Raw genomic sequence first — 21,148 nt, 5'->3', positions numbered from 1 at the left:
AATAATTCTAAGGTTTCAAAGTCATATTACAATGTTTGTTTGTTTGTTCTTCAGTGGTAAAAAAATTATGTGTCTTATTTACCAAAACTCCTTTTAGCTAGTAGTACATTGTTTGTGAAAGGTTAAAAACCACCTAAGAAGGATATACTGCAATAGAGAGATTTTACTGCGTTTGAAATAAAATAATTATTTACCTTTTTATTGCAAAATAATTTCATCACCACATCATACTGACAAATAATTACAGTTTGAGATGTAGTACAACAAATGAAGGGTTCATTTGTTACAGCATTTTCTTGAACAGCAAACAAATGGTAGTTCTTTATATTTGCCACAGACTTTAAAGTGGTGGGCTGATAGGAGGAAACAAATACCCGTGATTTCAGGCAATCTAGATCAACTGAACTCAATTCCCGATCCTCACCTATTGAATATATTAATTTACATTTTTTAGAAAATTTCAGGAAGTTATAAAAACAGTTTTATAAAATATTGACACTATGAAATATTTAAAATAAAAAATTATGCAAACAAAGAATCCCAAATAATTTCATATCAATAATTTCTTAGGAAGAGGAGTCTTACTATCTTTTTCAGTCAGATTTAACATCCCATATATTATTGGACATATTACACATAGTATAGCAAGAACATTTTTATATGTGGTTATTTCAAGCGAAACTTCTTAGGGGGGCATTTATCTAAGAATAAAAATGCAACACCATAGGCCACTTTTTATCCCCACTATTAAAGAGTAAAAAATAAAAACTAAAATAAAAAAATTTAAAAAAAAGAAGAACCCCGTGAAATGGTGTGAAGAAGACACAAATCAAATTCAGCAATATATTTGTTTTGTTATTTTATATTATATGTCTAAGGATATACAAACTTAGCATGATAGTATGTACAGTAAGTTACCAGTTTTTCATATTTCACTTGTGATACTTATCCATTGTGTTCAGAGGCGTATCTATGGGAAGAAGCGCCTATGGCAAATCTCATACTGGCGCCCTTCCTAAAATATTAATATTCTTTTTTTTTTATCCAATACAAAATAAAAGCATTGTTTGAAGTATTTAACTCTTTTGACAATATCACAAAAAAATTGAATTGAATTGAATTTAAAAAAAAACAAAAAAAAACAATTGATAAATGAATAAATATTAAATATAACAATAAAATGATCTCTTTTTAATTGTCATGCATTCACGTGTATTCAAAATCCTCATCGGTAAGAAATTAAAATACCTTTTTTTATCATATTTATAGAAGATTCTATTGCGTTTTTTCAATTGTCAATAAAAATTCTAAGAAGTTGTTTAATTAAGCACAATTATATTTTAAAGTTTTACAAATATAATTTGGTAACAAAATTACGTACACAACAAATGTAGCTCTGAGTTAAAGAAGAACTATAACATAACCGGATGATTACCCAACAATTTTCAAAATTATTTTCAAAATTAAAACTGACGGAAATTGATTTTTTTTAAATAATCACGCTTTGCTAACATCAAAACAATGAAATCATCGCGATATAATAAATTCATTAAAGATTACAATGTAAATAATTACGATTTGTTATGATAATTAAGAATAAAATAGCTGCAATCAAAAGATATATTTTGATTAGTTTATTTACTGTTCAAAAAAATAAAAAACCGATGCTCTTAATATAATTACGTTTTACAATCATTATATAATAACAGATAATAAGAAAAAATATACACACAATTACATACAAAACAAGACTTAATAGCGACAATTATGCATTTTTTATTGAGAAATAAATTAGGGGAAGTTGACGATTAGTTTTAAGAATATCTAGAAATAATTCTTTTGCTAACAGTAAAAAAAAGGCAAAAAGTAAAGAAATAGAGCAGAATACATTCTAGCATATTTAATTTAAAAAAAAACAAATTATGAAAAATTCTCTTCGCATCACAATGGAGCAAATTAAAAATAAAGCAAAATATTAAATAAATTTGAATTGTAAATTTTTAGACGTTCAGTGCGCAAAAAAATAAATAAACGGATCATCCTGATAACTTTTGATCTAATGATCAGATCTTCACTTTCTTCTCATCTCAATGGTTCAAGGGGTGACTTAAAATATGATAATTAATAGGTGCAGGTATGATATTTTAAGTTACGAAATCAGATACTAAAACGTACTTTCTCTGAAGTTTCTGTTTATACATGCCATTTTTTCGACGGATTTGGATTTCTGAATCCCAAAATTTAGGGGGTAATCGCAATCTTAGAAGTACCTAGAGATTTTCAAGCAAAGTGAAAAAAAATTTCTGCGCAATTATAAAGGTCGTTCATAATTGTGTAAATTAAGTTGCTTTTAAGGAAAAAGAAAAATATAAATCATTGAAATATTCGAGAAGATGACTTTTTGCATCTTTATGAAAATACATTATAAGAATGCTTAGCCTTCATAACTAAACAGGCTCTAGTTTTTCAATACATTAGATGCTTATTGTTTTTTTTTTAAATATATTCTTAAAATAAAGATAATTATTTAATGAAAAAATATTATTGTGATTATCACTCTATTGATAACTTTTTTTTTTCAAGTTACTAAACTGTTGTAATGATTGGGTTATAAACTACACATTATAACATTAATATTATTTTGCTACCATTTTACTTTGATTATAAGAAATAAATATAATATATAAATGGACGACACTTTATAAATGCATTTAAAAATAGTATACCAATTTTTTTCAAGCAATGTGGTATGGGGTGATATAAATGTAATGCAAGTGATATATATTGTAAAACACTTAATTAAAATAATAGTATTTATATAAAATTAAAAAAGTAGTATTTATTTAATCTATTTTCTTTTTTAAAAAAAAGGAAGAAAATGGCAATCTGAAAAAAAAAGAAAAAACATAGGAGAAAGATTTGCAAAATTTTGTGGCCGAGAAATAAGGAAGAAGTTGATTCAATTTCAAAGTGAAAGACAGTTAGATAAATATTAACTGAATATAATTTAAAAATTCAAAACAAACATGTCTTTAAAATTTAGAAGAAAAAATTTCAATTTGTAAGTAGAAGGATTATTGCAATTCACATATAAAGCATTAAAATATAATTAAAATTGTGAGTGAATATACTTCTGTAACTTAAAGTACAAAAAAAATAAAATGCCAACAACTGATGATATGCTTCCTAACCATTCAAAGGAAAAAAACACATGTTTTACACGTGGTTAAATTCAAAATTTATCTATTAATAAATAAAAAGAAAAGCTTGTTACTTTATGAATATTACTTACTTAATAAACACAAAATTATTTACCTATCGCAATAAATTTTCAGGAAATTTAAAAAATTATGTCCCCAATAACATTCGAAATTTTAACATTTATCTTTTTTTTATTACATATTAATTTCAATAATAAAGCATTAACGAATATTTAATTATGCAATATATAATTATTAATACCAAAAAAAAATCCTTGGGCATGTTAAATGTTTTTTCACATAAAACAGCAATAATAAAATCTAAAAAATATTACAAATTCTAATTTATAAAATTAAAAAGGGGGAGAGCCAAATGTCCCTCTCGATCTATATATATAGAGATGCCAACTTGCTCTGTTTAATGGGAAACTTTTTTCTAGTGGTAGCAAAATTTATGTTTTGTTTCTTTTTTATACAGATATACAATTATTTAATTATGAAATTTGATATAAAATTATTTTTTTTACGCCACTACGTATGTATAATTCGAAATTTCGTGTTAAACACAATTTAGTTCCAGTTATCTAGTGGTAAGCCTTTTAAATTTAACCAAAATTATCCAAACGTTTGCAAATTTTGGTCCTTAACTTTCCACCAGTTAATAAAATATTTCTGAAAAATCTTAGCAGTTGGCATCCCTTCACATAGACATCATTTCTAAAAAATATAACGAACGCCTATAACGGTAATTAATAATTTATGCATAATACATTTATTTAAATATTTAGGAAATGATTACTTATTACGATCAAGGAAAAAAATCTTACTACTTAAATAGTTGAATGAATTAAAACCTAACTGAACTGAATTAACCTAGCTGTAACCTATCAAATTAGATTATAAAATTCCAAAATAGACTATAAATATTTATTTTCTTGAATTAAATTTTGAAATAACAACTAGAACGAGCAGAATTTTTCATAGGAGCGTGAACACCTAACAACTTACAATTACGTCTGTCTTTATTTTTCAAAATAGAGGTGTGTATTCATTGTTAAATCCCTTCATTGGTTCAAATAAGTTGATGAGCAAGACAGATGCACCTCCCATTTTTAGTATTTCACACTTTTGTGGAGGTGATTCCCACCATGGATGACAAATATTTCCTGTTTTGGAAGGATTTACGCTAATTTACAGCAGGGGTTCTTTTTGAAATCTATTACAGATTCCGAAAACGTTTTTCAAAGAGATTTTAACCCCTGATGAAACTGGAGATTTACAAGCATGAGACACCCCATGGATTTTGCATTTCTCTGTCATCCTCTGGTCATCACCAAAGATCTATCTCTGCCTGAAGGGGATCCCTGTTTAATTGCCTTTTTAGAAGGACTACAATCTTGTAATGTGATACGAAGAGGAGGAACAAATTCTTTTCTCTTTGCTTGTGGTAGTGGAAAAATAAAGAGAATAAAAATTTATTCAGGGATCATGGATTCACGGCATTCTGGTCTTTCTTTTAATCTTTTCTTGTTTAAGAATGGGGGACTTCTTCAATTGAAAGAGTAAAGTTACAGTGGGATGCACTATGGGAGGTCTCACTTTCCTTTAGATAAGGAGAAAAAGTTTCTTTACATTTCTCACCCACTTTTGAACATCCTAAAATTCGTTCCTTCGCCTTTCATTTTCTTTTAGTCTCTTATATTTTTACTTAATTTTTTCATATAGATAAATATTTTAAATTTAAGGATTCAGCTTCTTTATTATAGTTTAGTTTTAACGTATGGTATTTTCAAATATACATGAATAATATCAAATAATCTAAGTCGAAAAGCATTTTTTTTAAGAATATTATTTTAAACTGAAATGAATATCAAAGTAAACTATTCTAAATAAAAATCAATAAATATTTTTAGGACTTCTTTTCTGTTCTTATTATTGAAAAGTACATGGTTTTAAATAAATGCGTTATGCATTGCTGAGGAAGAAGAAATTTGATATATCGATATATTTACTACTCAAAAGCTATAACATCATACATAGCACAGGCTATATAAACCTTTGAAATATGGCAAAACTTGCATTAATACATAATAATAATATACATTCTTAATGCTAGTACATATTCTGTACTTTCGTAATAGAAAATATTTTATTTAGTTAATTATTTTATTTTTATATATAACCATGATTTTTTGAGGCTATTTCAGTGTTTTTTTCCTTATGCAATATTACAGTTTAACTCTGAGTTAGATTTTTCTCGTTAAGCTGTTTCTTAGACTATTTGCGAATTTACCGTAAAATTAGTGTTCAATACAAATCAATATGATAGCATATTGTAAGTTCTAAAATAATGACACTATCCCTTATATACAAAACTCACTTTCTGTTGTTAATTTTCACAAACATGAAATTAAAGTGAAGCAGCATGTAACGGTTTAATTATAAATTAAGTTTATTATTAATTCAGAACTTTAAATTGTTTTACATTAAACACATTAAATGTATAGAATATTTTTGATTGATTATTATGAATAAAATAATAATGTAAAATAAAATAAACACTACAAAAAGCGAAATAGTTGGATTAATAATAATAATAAATGCGGTGGATAATAAGAAATCTTTTATTAATTCATGGAGAACTGTCTCAGGTTTCTCAACATTCTAGGAGACAGAAAAAAAGAGTTGTTTGTTATTTTTATTAACTACTATTTTCGTTTATATACTGAATTAACCTTTTGTATTCTCCATAAAAATTGGTTAAAGTTCGATATGTTATTTTTTTTTACGTGAATATTAACTTGACACCCATAGTGAAAATATTTTCAGTAAAAATTTAAAAAGCATATTCGAAAACATTACATAAGACACGGAAAGTTTGAAAATAAAATTAGGTTATATTTTATAGAATTGAAAAGGGGAGAAATAGCTTGTGGGTCAGGAAAATTTAAAAATGAAATACCAGGAATGTCGAAATTATTTTAATTTTCCTCTAAAATCTAAGAATACGTGATTAGTCTTAAAAAACATTCACAGAGTTAATTGAAAAATTTTGATTTCCACCAGATTCTCCGCAAAAAGTGTTAAATTTGGCAGTTATATATATTTATTTATTTTTGTAAACTTCACTTTAGTTTCCTTTAAGAGAAAAATTTTTTTTATTTATATTGATCTTCTTAATTATATTTAAGGAGCATCCAAAAATATAAGTACTTAGGGCCTCTGAGGTTCTTAATCCGGCTCTGGTGATTACTTAAATTCTTTCTATTACAGCTTTGACTTGTTGTGAAGCAATTATAAGTTACATTTTCGAAAATTTTAAATGCATTTGAAATTATATATTCGGGTAAAAGACTTTTAGTAAAAGGATTTTGATGAAAATTAAATGGGAATTATTTAGGAAATTTTCTAAAATTAAAAATATTTTAATTGGAATGTATCAAAAAGTTAGCAAAGAGAGTAATAATTATTAAAAATTAAGCATTGATTTTATAATTAAAATTTTGTTTTTGCCGAAATCGTCGTAAATATAATAGCAGAAAGGACAAAGATATTTTTTTCAGTTATTTATTTTAGTATTTATAGTGAATGTATTCATGAACATTAACAAATTACATTTAACCTGAATTGTTTGACACTAGTCACCTACTTTGTTTTGCGATATGCAGCTGCCTTTCATACTTCACTCCCCCAGTGACAAAAAGAGTCCCTCAAAAGACGATGTCTTCATTTCGAGCCCACATGAAATGGATAAATGTTGTATACTTTATTTTAATTCCCCCTCTAACTAACTCTCTCTCTATATATACACTGCTGGACAATTGCTAAGGACGGATCACAAATTGCAATGTAGCATAACATTAAGCGAGACATGAGGCCTAGTAGGATAAAATATAGTTGCCACACTGTTCAGACATTAGAATAAAGAATATTCATTGTTCTGGAAAGTACAAAAGCTATGAAACATCTGAAAGAAAAAAAATGTTCATTTAATGCTGCGTACGGAAAAATAGAACAATGCATCTAAATGTCAGCAGGCAACTTGAAGAAAGGTGTCAGTACGGGATATGTCCACCGTGGAGTGTGATGCAACATTTTACACGTCGTATCATACTTTGCACAACATTATCCAGCAGCTGTTGAGGCAATTTATCCCATTCCTCTGTCAGTGCACGGATGAGGGTGTTCTTGTTTGTCGGAGGATAGTTTCGACCAGCAGGTTGCCTCCCCAAAGCATCCAAAACATTTTCAATGGGGTTTAGATCTGGAGAACGTGATGGCCATACGAGGCGTTGAATACCCTCGCTGTCTAGACAATCCTGAACAGCGAGTGTTCGATGACATGTTGCGTTTTCGTCCATAAAAACAAATTTATCACCGACAGCGCCACGGAAAAGACGAACTTGAGGAAGTAGAACTTCATCAATGTATCGTTGGCTCGTCATAGTCCCATTCGCACACGTGTAGGCGCATGCGGCCATTGATCATGATGCCGGCCCACACCATGACACTGCATGTCGGATATCGGTCCCTTTCCTGGATATTTTCTGGACGATAACCAGTACCACTCTCGTGCCAGATCAGTTGGCGTCTACAATTCGATGACAAACTGAACCTACTCTCATCTGAGAATAGTACGCATGCCCAGTCCAATTGTGATGCTCACGACACCATTGCAAACGGGCAGTACGGTGCTGTCTGGTCAATGGGACACACACAACTGGTCTGCGGGTGTATAGTCCTCCTCCCCTCAAACGTCTGGCAACAGTTTTTCGGGAGATCTGCTTTCCTGTGGCAGCAAGAAACTGATTTGCCACCTGCTGAGCTGTGGTGCGCCTGTTCCTTTTTGCTGATAGGACGATGTATCTGTCTTCTGCAGGCGTCGTATTTCTAGCACGACCTCCCCCGTGCCGCCTACTACACATTCCAGTAGTTTTAAATGATTTCCACAGCCGTGAAACAACGCTGTGAGCGATGTCGAACTCCCTGTCAACATCTGTTATTTTTATCCCTTTTTCGATCTTTCCAATAATTCGGCCACGCTTAAAATCATCTATATGATATCGGGAAGACATGCCGAAAATTTCAAGTTCGTCAACTAAATCTTTTCTGTAAAACTTTGACTTGAAACAACAACTCTCCACACGCGTCAAAACCTTTAAAGCTCATACCAGCGCTATCACATGATGAACAGACGTGGAAAAACAAATTTGCATACGCATACCTCTTCTTACTATATCCCGCACTTATTCTAATTTTCCACATTTTGCTTCCTTTCATTTTGTGGTAGCTATGGATGATAGTGTTATCCGTCCTTAGCAATTGTCCAGCAGTGTATATATATATATATATATATATATATATATATATATATATATATATATATATATATATACATATAAATTTTAAAAAAACACTTAATAAAATTTTTCAGTAAAAAAATCGTTGATGCTGATCGATTTTGCGCCTTTTTGAAATAATGCGCCCATGGCATTCGCCATACTTGCCATACCCTAGATACGCCACTGATTGTGTTTCTTTTCAAAAATAGCAGAGTTAATCAGAATGACTTTCTTTTAAAGATAAAATATTTAAATACTTTGATTTCTTGATCCAAGAATAAGACACTAGCATTACTTAAAAAAAATTAAATAGAGTTCAAAAACTAGGAGGAAGAAATGATTATTAATTAAATTATATAAAAGTAAAAATTATACATGAAAGTAAATATAAAAGTGTTATGTAAGAGTAAAAAATTAAAAATTATAAAAAAGGTAATTTTTCTAATTTTTTTTTTTGACCTAAAAGACTTGGTTAAGACTGCTTCCTAAACATAAATTAAAATAAAAGTATTTAAACAAAATATTATTTTACATTAACCATTTTCTCTTTTTATACTAAAATAAACTATTTTTGACTCACAGCTACAATTGAAATGGTTTGGAATTTATCCTTAGAGATCCAAAGACAACACTGGCATATGTTCTTACATAGCAGAGCAGATGGGGGTAATAATCACCCAGTCTTCATTTCAAACTTCCTACCTTTAAATACTAAGGAATAGTACATTAGAGTAAATTCTGAACCACAGAGAAATAATAGGAAGAGCAATTTTATCAAATATCTAAATTTTAGCACATACAATCCTTGGCCAAGTCAAGGAAAGTGAAGACTGGAAGCACCATGCACACTGGGTGTGACAAAACTAACTTGCGAAGTTATCGTAAGACTTTTACCATTTGATCTCAGCTTACATTAGAGAGTTAGTATTTTATGAAAATAATTATTCTAACAGAATAACAGCATTTCTAATTCTCATCCTCTTTTCCCTTTCTAATTTATATATTTTCATTTACAAAAATTCATTTTAACTGTGCTGCATAATTTGATTAAAAAATTATATTTACCATTTATAAGGAGTGCAACATTAATAATTTTTAGACTCATAATTTGAAAAACACGCATTATTCCATCAACTTTTTTAATGGATGAAGGAGACTCATCTTGCATATCTTTAAGAGCATATAATCCTTCTGTCGCACCCAACAGCATAACCTAATAAAAACATACTTATAATTATTGCAAAAGAAATTAAAAATGGTTCAAATTAACAACAGGTCTTATACTTACTTGTTCATCAAATATACTTGCACATAAAGGATCAATAGCTTTACAGTCTTTGAGACTTATAATTGTTTTTGTATCCAATCTCTTAAAAAATAAAAAGATAGAATTTGTTTAATGTTAAGCTTAAATATTTACTAATTAAATGAAAAACATTAAAAGTAAATAAATGAATATTAATAAATAAATTAAATAGGTGAGTAAATCAAATAATTAAATAAGTATAGCATTTACATAAAGAACTAGGTATACAGTTTTAGGAAATGGTAACATATTAAAAATTTAACTAATTTTTTACAGAAGCAGTGAAAATACTACAAATCATGAGTTACTCAACATACAGAAGAATCGCACAAGGACATTTCACTAAATGTAGATAAAATAAGTAATACAACAATCTATTAATTAGATAATTAAGCTTCATTGAATACAGCAAATACAAACAAAATAACAAAATATAATAGTCTTAATAAAACCATGAAACATTAAAATATATATATATATATATATATATATATATATATATATATATATATATATATATATATATATATATATATATATATATATATATATATATATATATACGCAGTCAAACCTCTAGATCTCGAGCTTGAAGGGAGAGGAAAAAAAATTCGAGATATCGAAAATCGCATGCTATCGATGGTAGAATAAAGAAAAATGCTCTTTACATACCTTATTTAATATTCCATATTTATTTTAAAAACACTTTTTACACTTTCATTTAAAAAAAAAAATTCAATTGTTGTTTGTTTTAGAGATGAGTAAGAAAGTTTGTCTATAACATTTTCTAAGTGGACCATAATATTCGGCTGCCTCTCAATAAATCTCCTCACAGTATCTACTGCAGAAAGTGCTTGTTTGTTACTAACATTGAGCGGTAAATCTTAGATTTCCTCATCCTCTTCTTCTGATACCTCACAAGAAGCTTTTCTTTGTGCGATGATGTCATTGTCTTCCCACTGATCACACACTGTTACAGCATTATCTACGTTTACAAAGTCAGGAAATTCCATGTCGTCAAGCTTCATGAGTCCGGTCAATCTGTTCCTATCATTTTCGGTGTGGTTTTCATTAGAATTAACGATATTGATTGTTTGACTATTTTTGTGATCTTTAATGAGTTCAGACTTCTTGAAGCCATTCATTATCCTAGAGGAAGACACATCATTCCATGCCTTGTCAGCAATTCTTAAATTTTTTTTTTTTTTTTTGGAATATTTTTTTAATTTTAGAAAAAGATCTACACTATTTATGGAAAAAAAATTCAAGTTATCGAGGGATTAGAAAAAAAAAATCCTGAAACCAAGTTCTTTTTAACATTGAGTGTATAGGAAATTTGAAGGGAATTTTTTTTTCTCTTCGAGATATCAAAAAATTCGTGAAATCAAGGTTCAGGTTAGCGAGGTTCATCTGTTTATATACATATATATACTGATTTCTATACACTATCAGGATCAGTGAAGATTTAAATACTGGATTCTACAAAAGATTTTAAAACAGGCTTGAAATAGTGATTCCAATTTTAAAACTGTAACACACTTTATATATAGGTTAAACAGCTTAGGTGAAAGGATAAAGTTATGTACTTTTTACTTAACTTACTTTAAGACTACTGTCTACTTTTGAAAGGCTTATTTCAGCTGCTTTTTCCAAAACAGATACCCACATTTGCTTTTCATTGAAGTTATATGTCATGATATACAAGATCCTAAAATGAACAAGCAATAAAAATAAGAACAAGGAAATGATTTTTAAAAAAAGCGAGAAAGAAAGAGATAATACATTAGATTAAATTACTAACATTGGAAACGTTAAAGCAATACATGCTAAATTGAATGCAAAAAATAATTTTAACAAAAAAATTGAGCAGCACATAAAATTTGTATAGAATTTAACAATGAAGTTTAATAGACATAACATTATTAGAAGCATGTTACTTGACTAATCGAAATAACTTTAACTTTTTAAATACCGAGCCCTCCAAACCACAACATGCCCAGAATACCGCAAACACCCGAAGTAGGAAAACAAGTAGCAAAAATTTCCTACCACCAGTTTTACTCTGGAATGACTGATCAACTCTTTATTCACCTGTGGAAATATCCCCAAAATAGGAGTTCAAAGGGAAGAAAGACATAATTTGAAGCAAGAATATCGATAAAGTGAAGAGATTTATAAAATGTTAATAAATGCAACCTTTTTTTTTTTTAAATTTTATTATTTATATTAAAACATAAGTATGTAATTCCATGTAATCCAGTTATACAAAATCTAAATTAAGCATTTAAATTGATAATAATATTCTCGCACAAATAAAATCCTTTTTTTTCGTTGCAAAACAAAAACTAATATAATTCAATAACTTAAATGATTGAAAAATAAATTTTAAATTTCTTAGAAACCAACATTTAAAATTAACATCAGTCATTAAGGAGAAATTAATTTGGTGATAGTACTAAATATTATTCAACCTAAATGTGTGTCTTATTTTATATCAATTTACAATATGAAATAAGAGAAACTTTTCTTATTATTTAACAAGGCTCTGAAACCATTAAAAATATTATCCCCAGAAACTATAATTCCTCCTCAAGGTATAAAAAATATTTTTTGCTCTAGCCAGCATTAAATTCCTTTCAATGAAGTTTTCATTTGTAAATTATATTCCTTCAAGTGCTGTACCATAAAAGAGTTTGTAAACTTGTGCATAAAAATTAAAAAAATGTTGAAGAACTATTTTAACAATAATATTTTAAGTACAATATTTCTATATCATTTTAAAAAATCGAAAAGTTCAATTTTTTTTCAAATAAATTATCTTATCTAGAAACTATTTTTTAATGGGAATTTAAGTTCGGTGTATCGGAAAAAATTTTTAAGTTTGAAAATTAAAAAGTATAATAATTAATAAAATTATTTGTTATAAGGTTCTTGTAGATAATCTAAATTGCTTAACTAATTTTTAATTATTTGAAAGTAAACAACTCGAAATAGATGCCAAATTTTGTATATGTCTTTCCATAATTCATATAAAAATATTTTGAAGCATCCATTTCTTCGTTTTTGAAACATCCATTATTGCTGTAATTTTTCCACATGTCCTCTTCATATGAGTATTTGATAATTTTTCTCAAGAATTTTTAAAATATTGTCGTTAAAAATAAAAATGCATAAATATGTGTAATTAAGTAAATTGATCTAAAAAAATTATATTCATAATAAAAACAATAAAACTGCTTTTGAATTTCTATAAATAATTGCTATAGTAAAAGTAAGTTTATGTGCAATTTAATAAGAATCTAATAATTGGAAAATTATCATAAATTGAAAAAGTGGATTGAAAGCAAACAAAATAAATGTTCAACTATATAACAATATCTTCAAAGCTTAGCATATATATATATATATATATATATATATATATATATATATACAATGTCTAAATTTTTATTTCATAACTATTAATTTTTCTTAATTTCATTTTTAAAAATTTTAATGACTATATTTAATAATCTACATTTAACTACTATATTTAATGCATAATTTTTTAACCTCCGACCCCTTCGTTAATCAGCCAGACAGCTATTCTTTACCTAGGCTAGGGAACACAATTACTTCCTATTTCAACAATGCCTTCTAGGCTAAGATTTATCTTTCTGTCACGTTTCACATGATGCTCCTCGAGCTTTGTGACCTTGATCAAATTACAGTTGATAATTTACATTTCAGATACTATGGAAAACATTCTGATGAGAATTATATATTGCTTTTAATCTAATTATTCAGAAACATTTCAACAAATAATGATAAAGTAAGATTTTATTTATGTTAACTTTTATAAAACTTTCAGAATTTAAAATTCCAGCAAGTGAAAACACCTGAAAATTAACTTTTAGGCAAGCATGTAGTGTGGGGAAATGATTCAACTTTCAGAACAAATGGTAAATCTGAATTGGCTGCATAAGGAGGTTCAGTAGCAGAAACCGAACTTGATACTGTGATTGATGCTTTATCTGATAAAAAGTCTATTTCCAGTAAAGCTTCATCAGGGTCCTTCTCCTCTGCAGTTTCAAATATGTAAAGAACACTATCTTCAAAGCGCATATATCTTCCATCCCAGCCATGTTTGTTAATTCTAAGAAAAAGACAAATAATTGTATTAAATGAATGTAAGTAATTAAATGATAAATTATGCTCAATTTTGGTTTAAATTCGAATGTTTATTCAGGTGTTCTTAGATATTGTTCAAGAACAATTCAGAAGTTCTTTTTATTACTTTTTACTATGAAAAACTAAAATAACAGTTAAAGAAATAAAATTGTAAACTAACAGAAATATAATAGATACAAACTTGAAATATACAATGTTTAACTTATTACAACCTTGTATACTAAACCATAACATTTGATGAAAATTTAAACAAAAATTTAAAGTAAATAACTTAAGGAATTCATTTGGCAGTTGGCCTGGCAGAAATAAAGTAGATTTGTCTTGTAATTACTATGCAAAATTAATACAGTAGTTCACTTTTAGTATAATAGTCCAAGTTTTAACTATTCATTAATTCACAATTGTTTGACAGGAACTACTGCATTGTGATAAAACCAAATGTAAATAGTACTAAGTTTACACTTACTTTGGCACTTTTATCCATCCTTCTGATATGTTTGAAATTGTTTCAACTTTATCGACTGACGGAGAATTTCTTACAGCAGTTTTAAAATGCTGCATGAAACCTGTTGGTAATCCACAGGTTTTTGGCAATGATGAAGCACATTTTGGATGACATTCTAACAGACATTCTACAAAAAATAAAAATAATAAATTAGGAAAAAATTAATATAGTGTAATGAATATGACTTAAAAATTATATTATCTAATCTATAAATTACATTTCAGGTAAAAAAAAAAGAAAGAAAGAAATTGATCGGGCAAGTATTTTTTATCTTACATGCATCACCAGATATTTAACTCCTTAATTAGAAATAACATTTAAGTGCCCCTTCTCATTTTAACAATAATGAACAGATAAGTGGCACCAAAATAGAAAGAAAAAAATTGACCTAATAAGATACTAATAGATTGACCTAATAAATGTTACTGAATTGTGTAATTAAATATTTAATAAACAAAGTAAGCTTAATCTTTTTTACTGAAATGTGAAACTCAGAAATTTGAAATGTGAAAGAGCTTTGTTATTTTTATAGCCATTACTTAAATACGTAGTGAACATTCAAAAAAGGGTGTTTTAAGACTTTTAAGACTAACATGCCCAGCATGGCATGTAAAAATTTTAAGATTTTTCAAGCTCTTTTCATATAGCTGTCATTTACCAAAAATTATAACCATCATTATATAATATAGAACAATTTCAGTCACGAAAAAAATTAAAACCTTATGTTTTTCATTATGAATTGAAAAGTGTGATGCATGTCTGGAAATAAAGCTCTATGACGTTCTTTTTTGCAAGAAATAGTGACAAAACATATACATAAGCTTTTCTTATCCATAGCTTTTTCCATTTAAACAATTTGGATTGATTTGCTGATAATGGTTGTGGAACTCGCTGACTGTACCAAACAATCTAATTTGTTTTAATGCTAGGAATGCAAAGAATAATGAAATTCATTGTCCATTTACTGAGATTTATGTTGAAAGTGTTAAGTCAAATTATTGTATGGTCAGAAGGTGTGTTAAAAACATTTGACGAAAAACTAAAGAAGCAAGGAGAGGCCTTCAGTTGTCAGTGATGATTTAATAAGTTACATTGATATGAGAGAATGGAGTTAGAGAGAAAAGATATTTTACACCGCCAACTTTTTCTGATCAATAAGCTGGAATTGCATAAACAGTTTTGCCTGAAATTACTTCCAGGTACTTAAATTACCATAAGTTGTGTACCAATTGCAGGCCAAAAGTGCCTACAGATGTCCACAAAATTAAAAGACTTAGGGTTTTGATATTTTTTACCTGATAGAGATAAGGGAGAAACATAGTTCAGAAATTTGTCTAACCGACACATTCTTTGAGGAAGATATAAGCACGTTTTTCGCAATGATGAAGCACAACGTAGACAAAAAGTTCAAGATATGTCTTTTTATATAAGAATAAAGATTGACTGGGAAAAAAAAAGATTTCTTAAGACATAAGGTCATCAGATTTTTTTCATAAAAAAATTATTGGATGAAATAAACAAATTTTTTTCAGAAGTTTTTGATGTTTCAAGCAAGCTAATGAGCTAGGTTTGAGTCTTATCTCTATCCTTGAAGTGATAAATTTTTTCTTTAACAGCACTAACAGCAAATTAAGTAAACTAAAGCTCAGCAGCAAAGTGACGAGACAAAAAAGTCACTCAGAAAGCACAAGAATAAAACAAAAAATTACCTTGACATTTAACAATTGATCTTCCTAAATACATAGAGTCCAAGCAAATGCAACATTTAGAATTTCTCATGCACATAACCTCACAGAAAGGATGTGGTATTTTATGCTTCATTCCTTGAGGGTGGACAATTCTTTCACTATTTTCATTAGAATCACAGTTAGAGTCAGACTTAGAACTTGGCGAGTAAGTGATTGCAGTGTGCATGGCTCATAAATTTGGTGTAGCAGGGGCATCAACTTTTGTAGCCGTTGATTCTGATAAATTGCTTACTGGAAAAGAATTTGGAAGCAAAACATTTTAACACAAAATTTCACAATGGGGGAAATTATATAATATCTAGAAGAATGTTGTAAACTTAAAATCATGTTTTATGCTAGTCATCACTTATAATTTAATCTGTGCAATCATATAATCTCATTAATCCAACTTGCAATATAGGACCTCCATTATGGTCTTCCATCTCACCCATTACAGATTATCCAAAATATTAAAGTGTGCCTTTAAAATTTAAATTTTTATAATGCATTTCAAAAGAAAATGTCTAAATTAAAAATGACCTGAAAGCCCTTAAAATTTTACAAAAAATCTTAAAATTATCACTTAAAATTAAGAAATTTTGCACTTAAAATTTAAAATGCACTGTTGAAAAAAAAAGATAACTTCTTTTTTATGGTTTTTACTTTACTTGGGTGCTCCAAATTAATGATTCAAACATCTTTACATGTGCCATTTGCTATGTTTAACATAAAAACAAAATTTAGAAGTGTGAGCAATAAACAACTAATGTCTAATAACAGAGAAATATATTAATAACTCAGTAAAGAAGATATACTGATTAATAACTGAGTTAACTAATGCCTAATAATTAAGAAATAAACTAAGTTAATTAATAACCATAGAAAGTTTTTAGCTAAAATTCAATTTTAATGAGAAGGATTTCAGGGTGCTTTCGATTTAATTTTTATAAAAGATTATTACAAAATTTATAATATTTAGAAAAGATATTTTTTTCAGTTAAAACATATTTTTATAAAGACAAATACAATTGAGAGTATTTCTACAGACATATGACAATAATAACAATTAAAAAAAAACATCTCTCACTAAGTTAACTAACTAGATTATTTTTTATAAACAAGGTGATTTTTCAATTTTTACAATATAGGGTAGGAAGGGCTATCACATGATTGTATCTTCACAACATAACCCATTGTATCAATTATAATCATCCTAAAATAAAAAGTCAAATAAAAAAAAATTTTTTAATTTAATATACGTTCTTTACTTAAATAAGTAAAAATTTCATCCTAACGTGAGAAAAAACTTATGTTGGGTAACCTCTGTCATGAATTTTACATTCACCATCACTTGCTCAAAACATAAATTATTCTGCAAAAAAACTTTGTACTGTGATGTAAGTAGCAATTTTGAGCACACTTTGTGCTTCATGGATATGTTTGAACACCCTATACATAATCTCGTGCATTATTATGCCTGCAATTCATAAGACATATAGATGCTTCCAATTCATAAGACATAAGATTATAGATGCTAAAAATTTACAAAAGATTGTGGCATTTACAAAACAATTTCTAACTGCAAATTCTTTTGCACAAAAACATGTAGTTAAAGAAAGGAAACTTTATAAAAAAAATTTTACAGGTTAAAATACAAAAAAGCAATAAGTATTTTAACAACAAAAAAATTAGGGAACTGTTTACGTTTACAAATATTGTGATAAATATAAGGAATTTTCAGAGCATATTTTTTTTTACTATAAGCATTTCATAAGTGAAATTATACAAAGAATTTCATTTTTTTAATACATTTCCCATTCTAATAAGAAATGTTTGTCATAGTATCATTTTTAAAATAAAATTTATTACTTTTTGGTCAGCCGGGCACAAGGAAATTCGACATTTTTTTTGTAATTTTTTATTTTACATTTTTTATTCTATTTAATTTCTATCTGTTTAAAAAATTAAATAAAATAAAATAAAAACTTGACAGAGGTCTATTTTTTTAGTGACTTTTTACTTGCACCTGGGCAACTTTTCAGTTGTCCAGGTATGCAAACTTTATATCCAGGTATCCAAACTTAAAAGTATCCAAACTTTAAAATAAAAATTGTGAATTAAAATTAAAACAATGTTATCAATACATAATTAATTTTAAAAATTATTATTCAAATACATTTTAAATGGTGAAAAATTTGAAAATAATTAATGGTGAAAAACTATGAAAATAGTTGCCTGAACAGGAACAAAAATTTATAAAAAATAGTAGCCAAATAATTAAAATTGTAGCTTAATTGTCAAATACTATGATAAGGACTGGTTGATGTCAGAAATTTTAAATAGTTATGCATCGTCCGTTAGACATCACGATTTAGCATATGTTCAGAAATTACCTATGGGAAATCTTTAAATCAATCAAAAATAAATAAAAAGGAATAAATCTAGTACAAAAGAAAATATTAATTCTCAACATATTCTACTATGACATCAATATCATTGCTTAATTTTTTCAATTAAATTAATAAAGAAGTCAAAGTAAAAGCAAACCCAAGCTTTATTTCATTCTTCTTAAATTAAAAATGATTTAAGATTTATTGGTTTAAAAATAATAATACTGTAACAAATTATTTTACATACACGCATTAAAAATTAAAAGAAGAAAAAAACGAAAGTGGAAAACAAACCAAAGAAATGTTCACTTTAGAAAAAAAAATTGTTTTTTTTTATTATTTGTTGGAAAAAAAAACATGCTTTTGAAACATCATTAGACCCTTTTTTACTTACTCATTTAAAATAATAAAAAGTAGTATTAACTAATGGTCAAATGCTGTACTTAATAAATGCAAAAATATTTTAATTTTTGAAAACAAAATCGACTTAAGATTTATTTGTTTAAAAAGGATACTGACTATCGAACAAATTATAAAACAAACAAGTATTAAAAGAATTTTAATAAAAAATTTTAAAAAAATACTTTAAGTACTAATGTTAAATTATTAAAAACGTCAAAACATTACTAAACTTTTTATTTAGTTAAAAAAAATCTTTGTTTTTAAAATCTGCCAAACTAATCAGTTAACCAAATTTTTTCAAAACTTTCTTTTCATTTTCTCAAAAATAAAAGCAATTTAAATAAAGGTAGGCTTTGTTTAATTTTTTTATAATTAAAATTGACTGAGGATTTATTGGTTGAAAAACAATCAAATTATTATCCTTAACCACATTTAATAAATTTAAAAAAACTAACTTTTTATAACAAAATTAAATACAAAATACCCCTATTAAATTGTATCGTTTAAAATAAAATAAAAAATAATTGAAAAAAATCAATGAGTTCAGAAGAATCTATTGAGTTCAGAACGAAAATTTAAGATAACAGCGATTGTGCAACAATCGCAAAGTAACAGTAGGTCTACTAAAAATAATTTATAAGAATCGTTAAACCCAGACAGAAAAAGAATGGTATGAAATAATGCAGAACGAAACGATCGGTGCAAAAGTCTCACTGAAAATAATTTACAAGAAACCCGACAATTATTTCCGACGAAATAAAATGCACAACGATCGCAAAATGACTAAAGTCTCATTATAAATAATCTTCAAAATACGCAAAATCCCAAAGACAAAAATCGACATAAAGAAACAATGCATTGCATTCTATATTACAACGCTGATCCTCGCACGAAACCGGGAGTTCTGATTCAATTCGTCTTCGTCATTTATCACAAACTAATATCTTAATAGCAAAACGCTATCTACATCTCTGCAGCTAGACGAAATCAAAATCGTCTTCATTAATGCGATAACAGCGTTAGCCTAGTCAAGGATCCTTACATATTAAATCATTAAATCGCGATTGTAATCTAATTCCAGCGGCTTAAATCAGATTTCTGACGCAGCGCCTAAAGCGAAAGTCACTACAACGGCCTACTGACATATGCGTTAAATCGACAATTCGCAATACATCAATTTATCGCCCAGTCCTAACTATCCTCCAATTAAAAAAATTTTTTTTACAAATGTAAAAGGTATACATATTAGAAAATAGGTACTAAATAAAAGTTGAATTACAATAAAATATAAATGTTACTAGAAGGAAAAAAAATTAAAAATAACGAAACTGCCCCTCAGAGAGAACATATAACGAATACTTTATTAAATCCAATGGAAATTTAAATTTTTGGCTCTTTGGACATAAATGATTGTATAAAAGTTAGCTTTCTTATATTAACGTTCTGAAAAGTAACGTTCATTTTGTGAAAAAACTTCGCCAAGAGTAAAAAAAATCTCCTAATAGTCGTCTATTCCTGAAAATAGCTGCTTTTTTTGCCTCTAAAGTTTGCTTTCTTTTATTAACGTTCTGAAAAGTAGCGTTCATTTTTGCGAAAAACTTCGTCAAGAGTAAAAAAAGTCTCCTAATAGTTGCCTATTCCTGAAAATAGTTGCTTTTTCAGCCTTTTCAAGCAAAAAAAGTCGCCATAGTCGCATAAGACCAAAAATAGTATGCATATAGGAAGATATGCACCCTGCATATCTTCCTGTTGCTCATAATGATGAATTACCAAAGCAACAGATTCAACTTTTGCTTCTGGTTCCTATAAAATAAATGTGATTTTACTTAAAATAATTATTTATACACTTGCAGAGGTACACTAACTATTATTTACAGTGGTTGGCATCAGGGATCTCTTCTCCAACAACGCACCATTTATTTTTCAGCAGGATTCAGCTCCATGCCACACAGCAAAAGTATGCAAAGCATGGTTTCAAAATAAAGGCATAGATATATTACCATGGCAAGGAAACAGCCCTGATCTAAATCCAATTGAAAATTTGTGGCGACGTTTGAAAGTTCGTGTACGAAAAAAACGTCCATCCAATAAAAGACAACTAAGTGA

At 27.7% G+C, this 21,148-nt stretch overlaps 1 protein-coding gene across 4 annotated transcripts in view; it reads right to left on the bottom strand.

Annotated features, from left to right (window-relative positions):
• Window positions 1-290: 290 nt before the first annotated feature.
• The window catches only part of LOC147817018 (citron Rho-interacting kinase-like), a 35,581-nt gene continuing 14,723 nt past the window's right edge, over window positions 291-21,148 (bottom strand). For 3 of the 4 annotated variants that reach the window (XM_087153769.1, XM_087153780.1, XM_087153784.1), the window contains 5 exons: window positions 16,233-16,502; window positions 14,485-14,650; window positions 13,727-13,983; window positions 11,451-11,556; window positions 9,888-9,911 (listed from right to left, as the gene is read on the bottom strand). In XM_087153769.1, coding sequence (XP_087009895.1) covers window positions 13,734-13,983; window positions 14,485-14,650; window positions 16,233-16,437 — 621 coding nt within the window. In that variant the 5' untranslated portion in view covers window positions 16,438-16,502 and the 3' untranslated portion in view covers window positions 9,888-9,911; window positions 11,451-11,556; window positions 13,727-13,733. Of the gene's footprint in view, window positions 425-9,122; window positions 9,254-9,607; window positions 9,756-9,830; window positions 9,912-11,450; window positions 11,557-13,726; window positions 13,984-14,484; window positions 14,651-16,232; window positions 16,503-21,148 lie in introns of those variants that run through there. The other variant, XM_087153786.1, reaches the window with a different exon arrangement.

The sequence above is a fragment of the Parasteatoda tepidariorum genome, chromosome 1 (genome assembly GCF_982258835.1).
Source record: "Parasteatoda tepidariorum strain Cologne lab strain chromosome 1, Ptep-v5.0, whole genome shotgun sequence".
Lineage (NCBI taxonomy): Eukaryota > Metazoa > Arthropoda > Arachnida > Araneae > Theridiidae > Parasteatoda > Parasteatoda tepidariorum.
The sequence above is the reverse complement of the archived record's forward strand: the minus strand, read 5'-3'. Positions and strand labels throughout refer to the sequence as shown.